The sequence below is a fragment of the Carettochelys insculpta genome, chromosome 2, assembly GCF_033958435.1.
Source record: "Carettochelys insculpta isolate YL-2023 chromosome 2, ASM3395843v1, whole genome shotgun sequence".
NCBI classification, from domain to species: Eukaryota; Metazoa; Chordata; order Testudines; family Carettochelyidae; genus Carettochelys; species Carettochelys insculpta.
In genome coordinates, this window is record NC_134138.1 from 239830833 (window position 1) to 239843840 (window position 13008).

General features: G+C 46.5%; 2 protein-coding genes across 3 annotated transcripts in view; one reads left to right on the forward strand and one right to left on the reverse strand.

The window, feature by feature from the left end:
- PTER (phosphotriesterase related) overlaps window positions 1-6679 on the forward strand; it is a 39213-nt gene extending 32534 nt beyond the window's left edge. For both annotated transcript variants that reach the window (XM_074984810.1, XM_074984811.1), the window contains exons 4-5: window positions 77-217; window positions 4045-6679. In XM_074984810.1, the coding sequence (XP_074840911.1) occupies window positions 77-217; window positions 4045-4264 (361 nt within the window). In that variant the 3' untranslated portion in view covers window positions 4265-6679. The remainder of the gene's footprint in view (window positions 1-76; window positions 218-4044) is intronic.
- Window positions 4282-12724, reverse strand: C1QL3 (complement C1q like 3). The gene is made up of 2 exons (XM_074984812.1): window positions 11183-12724; window positions 4282-7769 (listed from the first exon to the last, which is right to left on the reverse strand). The coding sequence occupies exons 1-2, from the start codon at window positions 11768-11770 to the stop codon at window positions 7590-7592; spliced, it is 768 nt and encodes a 255-aa protein (XP_074840913.1). The 5' UTR covers window positions 11771-12724; the 3' UTR covers window positions 4282-7589.
- Window positions 12725-13008: the final 284 nt, after the last annotated feature.

Genomic DNA, 13008 nt, shown 5'->3' on the forward strand with positions numbered 1-13008 from the left:
TGCCCTGGAACCATTTTCAGCATGTATTAAAATGATTTGTTTATGCATATTACCTCTCTGCTTTGTATTTCTGCAGGACTATATTTGATGAGAAGAAACTGCTGGAGTTTGCTAAACTTGGGTGCTACTTAGAATATGACCTCTTTGGTACAGAATTGCTTCATTACCACTTCCATCCCGATATTGATATGCCAAGTGACAGTGAAAGAATTGCAAGGTATCTGGTGCAATGCAATAAAGAATAAATAATAACCCTGCCAGCTATTGAAAATGAAAATTATTGGTATGCAGGTTTCATGTGCATCACAGAATGGTCCTGCTTGCTGCTCAGTTTACTGTTGCTGGTACTTCTGTGTAGCACAATAAATATAACTCTATCTCTTTCTTGGCTAGGTATGTATAATGCAAACATTTCTTCCTACAGAAAACACAGCTATGAAATCCTGAGGAAATGGCCCATTTTAAAGGTGTTTGCTTATAATTATTTGTTCATTTAGTTGAACATTGCAACATTCAGCGGTTTCTCTTTTTTAACATCTGGCCTCCAAAGTGAGGGATTAAATATGATTACATAAAGGTCTTTCCATTGTTTATAGGCATCCTTGTTATTAATTGTTGACCAATCCAATTGTTACATCTGATAAATAGGCAAAAGATTTTGATCCAGATTCACCAATGCCCTTAATGGAGATGCAGCCACTTAAATTGTCTCCTTTGCCTCCACTCTGCAGCATGTTCTGTGGCTCTGCTAGACCCTCCATCACTCGTCTTTGTCGCCACCTCCCTCTCCAAGGGATTAATTCTTTTTTCTTCTAGACTCTTTAATGATTTTCATGTTCACTTCTTGTCCTCCTCCCTGCTTCCAATCAAGGTCTCCTGTACCAGTTCAGTTCAATGAGATTTTATTAGCACAGCACACCGTACAAGTGTTGCCAAAGGTTACGAAAGAGACAGACTCCTGAGGTACGTGTCAGAGGTGGGTATGATCTGCCCAGGCTGTGGCTTCCAGCTGTGTTTGGAGTGGGATCCCCTGTGTCTAGTTGTCAGACGTGTCATTCCTAATTGAGTGGCAGATTGCTACATTGCATGATGTCATTGCATGATGTCATTCCTTCTTTCTCCCAGGGACAGAAACACTTTTTTCTCTCCACTCTTGGATGAGAGGCTTTCACAATTTCTGATAATTTAAGGAAATGTAGGCGATATCTTCCTAGCTTTCAGTTCTATTGTGGGCATTTCTTTTCTGCTTGAGCCTCCTCAGTAACATTGGCCATGCAATCTCCCTTGTCTGGGATCAAACTGTTCTCTTTTCTGCCTAGCATTTTTCAGTTCCACACTTGACTTTCTCTGTGCCTGAAAGACGTCCAGTTTTTCACAGTAGGAATCTTCTCTCTTTACATCGCTTTTCAGTCTTGCACTCACTATCTCAAATGCTGTTCTTTTGGTCACACTTGGCCTTTCTAACATAGGCTTGCAAAACATTCACTCAAGGCTGCAGTTGTTTTTCATGTAGAAGAACTCTGACTGAAAATGCTGAGAGCTATGCATCCAAAAGGATTGCTCTGCTGGGTCTGTGGTAATGTATCTCTCCTTAATCATGGTAATATTTTTTTGTTTCATCCATAATATCCCCCCCTCCAAGTCACAGCTGTTCCTCTTTAGTTCCCTGGCATTGAATGAGTGTGGCAGCAGGCTTTTTATAAAATGAAATACTACAAGCTTGCCTTTTGTGGGGGGTGGGAATTGGAAATGCCATTGAACAGTGTGCGGGGGGGCAGGGATTGGAAATGCCATTAAACTGTTCCTTGTATTTTCAGTGCATTCATGTTGGAAACACCATGACAATGGCAATCTCTTGCTTTTCTGTAGATTTATAAGAGGCTGACATTTGATTTGTATTCACCGCAGAGTAATTCATATCAAATTGATCCCTGCAGTTGTTTGTACAAGTATTCAAAGAGAAGAACATTTTCAAGCATAGTCGTCAAATGCTTGCACATTAATACTTACATAAATGTATGTCTAGTCACCCAAATACAGCTATGAATATTTATGTGTATGTACATATTATACAAGTATATGAGGGTATATTGAAAATTATTTTTAACGAGCAGGCATATACATATGTTGTGATAAATGTTTAGGGAAGTTTTGGGGTAGGATTAATTGTACGTCAGGGAACGTCTGGCTCTTAGGCTGACCTAGCCATCATCTCCTTCAAAATTTTTGTTTATTTGTTGGCTTGGGAGGGAGCAGTTATGACACAACCTTCCCTTGTTTTTCTTCTATCCGATTGTCCTTGCTGAGATCAGATAGTTAGGTTAGTATTACATTTTGATTTACAAGACCAGCCACTGTCATCTTATCCCGTAGTAAGTACATTAGCTGACACTGGCATGTAGTTTCGGGATAGAGGAAATTCTTGTACTATGGCAGACCTATGGCACTTACAATGTTAGTGTGCATATTTTATGAAAAACCACCAGTTTGGCACAAAGTCCCAAAACATACCTTTTTTACCAGAAGCAGGTTGACTACATTTTTGCCCAGCTGCACACACACATCCCTCCCGTTAACCAATTTTATGTGTAAATCCTGCCCTCCCCTGCCCCAGGCTGACAGAACTTTCATATTACTGATGACAAAATAAGACACTGTTGCTATTCCGGGATCAAAGCCTACTCAAATAATGAAAAATCAAAATGGCAAAGCGCTAGTAAAAATGGTGGAGTCGAAGAGTTTATATGAGTAATAAGCCATGAACACTCACCAGTTTTGCTAATATTAATCTTTTCCACTTTAATGTTGGAAGCTAGTGGGAGCTTAGGACTTTTACTAACATTGTCACTTCTTAGTGCAGCAAGACGTACACCCAGCCAACACACACTGACATTCACTTTTGTGCCAGTGGAAGCTGTTTTTACAATGCCGGAGAGGAGGTGATTGTTGCAGGTCCCCCAGTTGAACTTCACCCTCGGAGGGAAGGACATTAGCCACAGGGTTTGTCATCTGTCCCAAGTTGACACCTTCTCTTGCTTGTGCAAAATCTGTTCACAGGGACTGTGGAATTAGCCCTTTACACCTATTATAGTGCTGACTTTTTAATTTGTGCAGTACTAGCAAAGACAGCCGCTGCTAGACTAACCATTTAATTGACTTTTTCCATAGATAAGCTGCCGGAGATGGGATGTTATCTGTGTGATTTTGTCTTTGTGGAAATTGGTGACTCTAAGACTTGATTTCTATAGTCCAGTTGTTCACTGATGAAATGTTAATATTTGCATAATCCATCCCTGCTTTATTTCGTGAATATATTTCAGCAGTCTGGGTCGTTTAAATGGAACCAGCTTGACTGACTTCAGCAGTGCTACAGCCATCCACACCTATGGTTATGCTTTTCCGTGTGTGATTGCAGAATAATAAACCAGTTTTGTTAAGAAAGGCTGTTCAGAGGGAGCAAACATCCTCAGGGAGATTTTCTTCTTCAATTGAAAAGCCAGGATTACAAATTATCTAATCTCAGTGCATTACCATGTTCTTTTTTTGTGCAAATCACAAAAAGTGTGTAAATGCTATGGAACTACTTAGCAGTACAGGTATGAAAATAGGTTAGAGGCAAGAATTAACCCTGTTAAATAATCATTTGAAGAAAATTCCATATGGAAAGCGATTCTTTAGTCTTGTGGACCAGGCCTGCTCATGTTGATATCTGAATTTTGCCAGTAAGACTATGCAGGTCTGCAAAACGGTGTAATAAATCCTAGCAAAATGGATTTTCCCTACTCATCACTCCCAATATATAACATTGTTTTGCTGCCGCAGGAGTTTCTTCTCTCTAAAAAGGATCTAGGGTAATTTAAAAGAAACAAGCCGGCAGGTTTCTTCAATATACACAAAAGATTAAGACTCTGAAATAGGTCATTTCATTTATAATACAGACTAGCAGTATCTCTCTGTGATATATTTACACATTTTTCTGTATTATTTCCAGAATGATATGACCTTTTAATAGACATATACTTTGTATTTACCCTTTTTTTACAGGATTCGGATGTTGATTGAGGACGGCTATGAAGACAAAATTGTAATTGCTCATGACGTACACACTAAGAATCGATTGATGAAATATGGAGGTCATGGATATTCACATATCCTCAAAAACATTGTTCCAAAAATGCTAATACGCGGAATATCCCAAAATATAATTGATAAGATTTTAATTGAGAACCCAAAAGAGTGGCTGACTTTTAAATGGGATTCATAATTATGTATTCATGGCTTGTATGTGAAGCTAGCTGAGATAAATTTGTTTCAGTACAGTAGTTATTTTAAAGCTAGATTCTTTTGAGGAAAGCTTGTGAGATAAGACTCCCTGAAGAGCAGATAATTCCCCTTTTTTAAAAATGTTGTATCTCTGCATTGGATTACCTCAGATTATCTGGACCTGAATGAATTATTTGTTTTGAGCACAACTACAGGATCATTCCAAGTAAATATTGAAATAATTGTTTCCAAAGCATAGGTTTAATATAGCTACTTATTATTTGGAATTATTATTTTTAAAGATGCCTCAGATAAACTACTCAAGGAAATTTAAAATGTTTCCAAAGGTAAATGACCTACCCTCTTGAACAATTTGGTATTCCTTATAATATTGATGATCCTGTTAATTATGCTGCTGTTCTGTCATTAATGCTTTAAAAAGAATATTGCACTTTTAAATAGCTCCTTCAGGAAATAGAACAGAGGGCAGACAACATGATTTTTCAAAAAAAGTACTGTACTGTTTCTCTCAGGATTAACAATTTGAAGATTTTTTTAAATGAAAATATTAAAAAAACATGAAAACATCTTTATAAATAAAGCAATCTGTAGATCAGTAAAAATCACTATTTTTTGTTTAAGATTAATTTTAAATTATGCTAAATTTGGAGTTAAACTTTTGGAAATGTGAAACAGCATGCAAATCAGCCTGACATTTAAAAGATGAAATTACACAAGTTGAAATAAATAAATCAATTTAATGAGTTGTTACAATTATAACAAAGGCTATGATTTCAGCCGTGTACAAATCAGTTTGTAAGATATGGTTCAAAAAAGAAATGTTTGCCTTATATATGTTTTGCATTTCAATATTTGTTCTGTCCGTTGGACTAAAATGGGAGAAAATACTTATTAATCCAAAGAAAAGATTGCCAGTCCTAACAGACAATCTCCTTTCAACAGCTTATTCTTTCCTATGTCCAGCATTTGACATCTTAGGATAATAAAGTATTCCTGGTCACTCCTTGGTGAACGTGCATTGCTAGTTATAAATGAATTTTTCGCTTGAATGTTTGATACATACGTAAGGCATCGTGAAAACTTTGCTGCCAGCTACCTGCCAGTCATGCCCTCCCCAGTAAAAGCAATTATGTGATAGGAGAAGGTCTGAAGTCAACCTTGAGTCCACTATAAAACACCTTGTATATAATCAGTACATCTCCTGAATATGAGTTGGTGTCTTAGTCACTAGATAGAAATGTTTAACCAAACTGATGTGCAATAACGAGAGCGGGGAGTGGGAGGCAGTTATACTCTATAACTCTCCCTCTTAAGTACCAAGATACGATACATACAAGATTCTCTGATTGAGCATAGACTGGTGTTTTATGAGCTGAACGGCTGTCCAAAGGAGGAACAGACCAGAAGAATAATATGGTCTGTGTAAGAAATGCCTTACCCATGTAAATAAATGCTTTCTGGGGGTTCTATCTTTATCTTTCTATCAAAGTTACCAAGAAAATCAATGGTGAAGATATTTTTCTTAATTCTGGCAGACATTTGACACTTTTTAGTGTGTGACAAATCTGTTTGTCCTCTTCCGTTGGTAGATTAGAGAAGGCTGAATATTGCAGACTATGTAAAACAAAAGAGCGAGAGCTTCCCTCCCACTCTTGATAACCATTCATGCACATAGTATTTTTATTCTGCCACGAAAGTAACCTAAGATCTATACTCCATCAGCATTACAGCAGGAAGCTATGTAATTGTTTTGATTCTTTAATAAAGGTTCTGGTCTCTATTCCTGCTGGAGTTTTGCGTTAGACTTAGAAGTATCAACATGAGAGCAAAATTAATAACATAATATTTGAACAAAAATCCTTTGTATAGAGGTATTACTCATATTGCTGTTATTACTGATTGTAAAAGATGTCTTTAGAACAATAACTCAAAAGCATATTTTTACAATTAATTCTCCAGGCCATTAGTCTACTATAACAAGTAAGCCTTCCTTTTTTGTGATAGAGAAAGAGAGAAGAAAAATAGTTTTTAATGCACTGGGGTTCTTCTGCATTTCAAATCTGTTTCTCTCTTTGCATAACTGGCTTTCACGTTTGGTAATATGCTTCTCTGCTAATTTCTGTCACACCATGCTACAAACGAATGCAGTACCTTTGTAACAGGTACTGCATGATGGCATCCTTCAATGGGGCCCAAACCCCACTCTCCATCAAGTAGCCACACTGATTTCAGCAAAAATGGTTGCATGAATAAGCCAATCAGGATTTTGGCCAGTGGCTCTCTCACAATGACTCCAGTTGACTCTTTCTAGTACCTCAAGTCATAAATAATCTTTTGTTAAACCTAAGTACAATAACTATAGATTTAAAAAAAAAAAAAAACCAAAAAAAACAAATCATAGCAAAGAAAGCATTCTGGCCTGGTCTGGGGATTTGGATGCTAGACTTGCTAAAACAACATTTACGCAACAGACCACCAGGAATGGGTTTGTTAAATTGTCTAAATATATGTATCCATACACATTTACATACTAAAAGGGAAATCTGTTCCCAGTGACATCAATAGGAGTTTTGACATTGGTGTAATTGGACCCAGAATTTGGTCCAAATATAAGCCGTTTGTCATTTCTTCTAATTTCATTGAACTTTCTTCTTTCTCTCTTCCTGCCTCGTAACTGTGTTCTAAATGAAATTTAAACTAAATGAATCAGTGGAAATTATTAAAAAGGCCTGACCTACACTCAAAGCAGGGAGATTAAAAGTTAAGGCTTGAAACTTAGTTTCTAGTTCTAGATAGAAAGATAACAAAAGTACAAGGCAAACAATTCCTTTGGAAAGAAGCAGCATTTGAATTACCTCTTCCATTTATTGTAAACTCATTCCTCACCAAGAGTGGGCTCCAAGCATCATAGTTAGCAGGTACGTCACAAGAACCAAAGCTGACGTATGGATAAAGCAGCAAGATCATAATACATCAAAGTATCATATATACTAAAAGAAATTATTCAGTGTCTTTAGATTTTCCTATAAAAATTGTGATCTATATAGGACTTCATTCACATGGACATTAACAATAAGAAGTATTTGCTTTGGCGGTAGTGGATCACACATCTGTTTACTTGGGATATAGATATAGATATATTTTAATATATGGTTTCTCTGGGTCATACAGATGTGAGTCAGGTAGCATTTGATTTTTCCCCACTACTGAGGTGTCCCACGGTGCGTATCCGCTGGGTTTCTGATTCATTGACTTTGGCCACATGAATCCATTTCTCAAAAGAACGAACGGTTTTTGACTCATGATCAATCAGCATAAATAATAAATCCAGAAAATGTGCTGTATTTGTTGTTGTTTCCTCCATGTGCTTTTCCTCCATCTAATTTTATGTAAACTTCATCTCCTGGCTCCAAATGAAGAACCACGCTGTTACTGGCATAGTCGTAATTCTGATCAGCATCCTGAGCAATCGCACTAGCTCTTACCTATGAAAAACAAACAGAACATGGTTAGCTAAGAAATTTGGACATGCTTCCTGCATGATGAAATCAAAATATATTTTAAGAATGAGTGTTATACATTGAGTACCAGTTTAAATATGCCTAGCCCCTTCTCCACTGTAGGTTTCCTCTATCAATATCATCACTATTTCTGCAGTTACTAGAAATGGTTTAGTGTGGCACCAAGCTCTCCCATAACTAAGCTAAATATTTTAACTCAAATCATAATCACGTGGCTTGTCTGCGTCCTGAGTAACACAAAATGGCTCACTCTCACATCTCCAGGTAGTTTGCCCATATGGACAATTTTTTTCTCCCAAAAAATAGACTCCAAGGACACGCTCCAGTTTTATATTCATGTACCCTTCCCCTGATTTACACTGGCATGAGATTGCAATTAGCCCCAGGTAATAAGGTACAGTTTTTCAGGATTAAAAAAACCAGATTGTGTTCCAAAAACACAGAAATAATCTATGGCTGGTCTCTGAAAAAGTGATCAAAATTGAAATAAACAAAAAGAAATACTAGTAGGTATACAGTTTTCAAAGTAGGAAATTCTGTTACTGATACATTTCTCTTAATTATGTATCTTCTGAACACTCTAAAAGCCATTTTTAAATTATATCAGCATGTACTTTAATATAATTTTGGAGGTTTTACATATTTTAAACTGAACATGCTACCTTAAATAGTATAACAGAGAAGTAGCCTGGTTCATCTGTATTCTAACAAAACAAAACAGCAGTCATTTAGCACTTTAAAGGCCCACGAACCCTTATCGCCGAATAAATCATTTTGTTAGTCTTTAATGCTACATGACTGCTGTTTTGTTATGCCACCTTAAGGCAAACATTTTTCGCCTGTTTTTAACTGTTTGGCTACTAATTGGACTTGCCCTTCGTCTCAAAAGAAAAGGAATTAATTAGCAAATTGAAAGGAATTTATTATCAATCTTGAACAGCATACTAGTTTTGGAGCAATTAATATTCTGTCCAATCCTCAAATAAAAGTAATTCTCCAATTATTTAACTATGATTTAGTTCTCCTTTGTAAAATATTTAAACTTATTTGTATGTGATTTATTTTAGTAAAACATCCTTTCTACTCAGCCCTGTTCCAGCAGAGGAGTTACACAGCGCTATAAGTGATTTACTAGTTTTGTAAAACTGAACTAAGTAATAATGCATGATGAGGCTTACAGTATCTGAGACTTCTTCAGAATTCTTAAAAAGTGAGCTATAAATCAGGAGTTTCCATGCATTACTTTAAAGTGTAAATGATAGGTTTTCAAATTAAATTTTCATGTGGCATGATCCTTTATACTGAAATATTAAAAAAGGAGAAGGCTGTTTAGCACTCTTCATCTCGAGGTATTTCATTATGAAGCTTAAGGGGCACAGTGGGATAAAATTCTCTGTGTCTCATCTAACAGGGCAAAACCGGCTTACCAGGGTTGTAATCCCACAACAATGTGCACATTTAAACGCACACATTCATGCAAGCGTCACTGCTTCACACCTAAAACTGTTTATTGAGATTATCTGCATTGACCATTATTTCAGTAAGACCTATCGCAGCCCGGGGCATTTCTTTGGGATTAATGACCAGCCGGGGGAATTGATGGCTTTGGGCCATTAACTCCAGAAATAGACCCCCCCCCCCCCCCACGAGGTCCCTGTTCCTATTATAAATGAGGAAAGGGGGGGGGAATAAATATGCGGTTAGTTTTTTTTTTTTAAATCGGTGAAACAAACGCATGTTCTCTAGCGACTTAACGTCTTACACGCTGACAAATTAAATCGCTTATTTTACCAGCCCTCCCCCGAGCCCAGCCCAGCCGTGCCATTAGTCAGCGCTACCCAGATATCCTCCCCGTGTCAGGGCTCTGCGCTGGAGGATAACAAACTCCCGGGCTAGTGGCCTTACCAGGCCATGGCCAGCCCAGTGCTCCCACTCCCCAGGCCCCGCTTAGGGCCGGCACGGAAAGTGGGTTAGGCGCACCGCGAGCCCAAGCCCCGCAGACGATAGCAGTTCGCGCGCAGCCAAAGCCCGCTCAGGCCACTCCTTGGGCCCCAGCCCGGCGTGTTCGCCGCCTGTGCTTGGGCGAGCCAAGGGAACCGACCGCCGAGCCCGGTGCCCGCAGACTGGGCCGGGCAGGGCCCTCGGAGCGCCGGTGCGCCTGGCACCTGTCCCGCTTGGCCGCGCGCTCCCCGGGCAACGCCAACACCGCCCCGAAGGACGCCGCCGAGGCGCGCTATCAGGGGGCGGGGCGAGGCGGGGCGAGCCGGAGAGCGGCCTCTGCCGGCTGGGCCTCACTCGGGGCCGTCTCCCCGCGGGACTCGCCAGACAGCGCCCCCCAAAGGTCGCTGCCGGCCCTCGCAGCGGCCGCCGGCGGGTCCCGGGCCGCTCAGGTCCCGGGTGCAGGAAAACCGCGGCCGGCCACAACCCCGCTCCCTTCCGGGGCCCCAGGCGCCCCTGGCGCGCGGCGGGGCCGGGGATCCGCCAAGCCACCGATCAGTCCCGCGGCGCCTCCCTCTAACCGAGCGGCTGGCGCGCCCGCGGGGCTGTGCTGCCCTGGGGGCGGGCTGGGACTGGCGGAGGGGCTGGACCCGGGATCCTCCCCGCCTGCTCCGGGAAGCGGGTCCCTGCGGCGGGCGGGGAACGGAGCGGGTCCGGCGCAGCGACACTGCGCTGTGCGCCCGGCCGGGAAAGTTCCCCCGGCCGCAGCGGGCCCCCGCACAGACCTGCGGCAGGGAACCCTCCGGGGAGCGCCACTCGCCGGGAGCAACAGCGCTCCCAGCGCGCCTGCGTTTCCTGGGGCTCCGGCCCGCTCCACAAGGCGCGTGTGCCCATTTCCCGGGCCCAGCCCAGAGCGCGAGGGCGCGGTCCCGCCCCCGCCGGGGCACTCACACCATTGCCGGCCCGGCCCGGCCCCGAGAGCGGGCGGGCGGACGCGGGGGTCTCTCCGGCAAGTTCGTCAGTTCGCTGGATCAGACTGAGGCAGCGCCCCCGTCCCGCCCCGCCCCCGCCAGGCCGGGCTGCTCCGGGAGAGGAGCCACCCGAGGGCAATCGCGCCCCCAGGTGCTTGTCCGAGCCGCAGCCGGGCAGGGCGCTGCCCCAAGCCCCCGGGGCTGTGCCCAGCATGGCTAGGCCGAGCCCGAGCAGCACCGCCCCTCTTCCGCAGCCGTGTGCGGCGCGGCCCCGCCTTGCCCCCGCTGCGGTGCTCGGCGCTGCACCCCGGGACCCTGAACGCCGCTCTGGCCGCACGGCTCTCCCGGCTCCGGCACGCCTGGGCTGCCCCCTCCGACCTCCCGCGCGCCGCCTCCCTCCCCGGGATCCCGCGGCGGCCTCCGCCCCATCCCGTCCGGCTGCCCCCCGCCCCGTCCCCGCCCGCTCACCTGGTTGTTCTTGCACAGATCGGCCCACATGCTGGTGCCGTCGCCGCCGCGCATGAGCACGTGGTAGGTGAAGAAGTAGATGCCGGGGATGGAGCAGGTGAACTTGCCCGTGGCGGGGTCGTAGTGGTTGCCCAGGTTGGTGACCACGTCGTCGAAGCGGAGCACCTCGTAGCCCTCGTGCTGCCGCTTGAGGCCGGCGTAGAAGGCGATCTTGGGCACGGTGCTGTAGGTGGCGGCGCTGATGGCCCCGGCCGCGTTCAGCCCCGGCGCCCCGGGGGGACCCGGCAGACCCTGGCGGCCGGGCTCGCCCTTCTCCCCCGGGGGCCCCACCGGCCCGGGCGGCCCCGGCTCCCCCGGCGGCCCGCGGGGCCCCGCCTTGCCCGGCCGGCCGGCCTCGCCCTTGGGGCCCTGGATGAAGGTGGGCAGCGACTGCATGAGCCCGCGGTCGGGCGTGGCCGCCGTGCTGGGCGCCTTGGTGCCGCCGTAGGGGTCGCAGACCATGCGGCAGGTGCCCAGCATCTCGTAGTGGGCCGACGTGCCGGCCGAGCTCACCAGCACCGGGATGAGGACGACCAGCAGCAGCACCATGACCACCCCCAGCGCGCCGGCCGCGATCAGCCGCCGCCTGCTGCCCACCAGCCGGCTCAGCGCGGGCCGCTCCTCCTGCCTCCCCTTGGGCAAAATCTTGCTGGTTGAGCGGGGACCTCCTCAGAGCCGAAAAGCCCCGGCGGGGGGCGCGGGACTCGAACCCGCAGCCGCGCAGCCCGCAGCCGCCCGGAGCCGCCCGCACTTATATGCTCCCGCCGGCGAGCGACTTTTTTTTTTTTTTTTTTTTTTTTGCATACGGCGCCGCTCCGGGCCGGCTCCGCGATCGGCCGCTCGCGCCCGCGGGGCCACGCACCGGCCCGCCACCCAGCCCAGCCCCGCCGCGGGAGGAGCGAGCGAGCGCCGCCGCCGCCTGCCCCGCCGCCCGCCAGAAGAGGAGGCTGACGGCGGCGCCGAGCCATTTATAGCCCCGCGGAGCGGCGGGGAAAGGGGCGCTGCTCTGGCACCGCGCGCCGGCAGCTGCTCCCTCGGCCCACGCGCGCGGAGTCGGGCAGCGCCGGGCGGGAGTTTGCCCCCCCCCCGCGGCACACGAGTGGGGGGCGGGGGCGGCTGTCCCCGCGGGGGGACGGGGCAGGTCGTCCCCACCCCCCCGGCGGAGGGGGGGTCCCCGGCCCCCTCCCCGCGGCGCGAGAGCCCTGTGGGGAGGGGAGGAGGCTCCGCGGGGAGGTTATGGGAGGCGGCGGGGGCTCCCCTCTCCCCCTCGGGATTCAGTGACCCCGTCTGCGGGCGGGCACCTGGGCCCCCGCTGCTGCAGAGGGGAGCCAAGCCCAGTCCAAAGCCCAGCCCGGGGCTCAAGGCAAGGGGCTGCCCAGGGTGGAGGGCGGGCTCGGCAGCCAGCTGAGGTGACAGGGCTCCCTCTCCCCACCCAGAGCAGGCCGGCTGGGACCTGGGCGCCGGCTCCCCTCACAGGCTGGCGAGCAAGTGCCCCAGCGACCCGCGGGACAAAGAGCGCCTGGGAGCTGTGTCCCTTTGTGACCAGAGAGCGCCGAACACGCGTGGGTTTTATGGGGAACACCCGTGACAATTCGCTTGGCAAACCATTGTCCTGGGGCCAAAAAAACAAAACAAAACAAGAAAAAAAACTCAACATAAACATCAACGCAAAAGGAAGTAATTCGGTCAGGTGTGACAGCAGGGAGGAGGTCACAGTGCGTCTGGTTTTAATACCAGACAATACACTATATGATACCAAAAAAAAGTGTCAGAGGGCCGCGGCACAC

Coding starts and splice junctions, on each gene's coding strand:
- C1QL3 (XM_074984812.1), bottom strand. CDS start 11,770: ATGGTGCTGCTGCTGGTCGTCCTCATCCCGGTGCTGGTGAGCTCGGCC. Junction 7,770..11,182: donor ATCTGTGCAAGAACAACCAG/GTGAGCGGGCGG, acceptor TGTTTTTCATAG/GTAAGAGCTAGTGCGATTGC.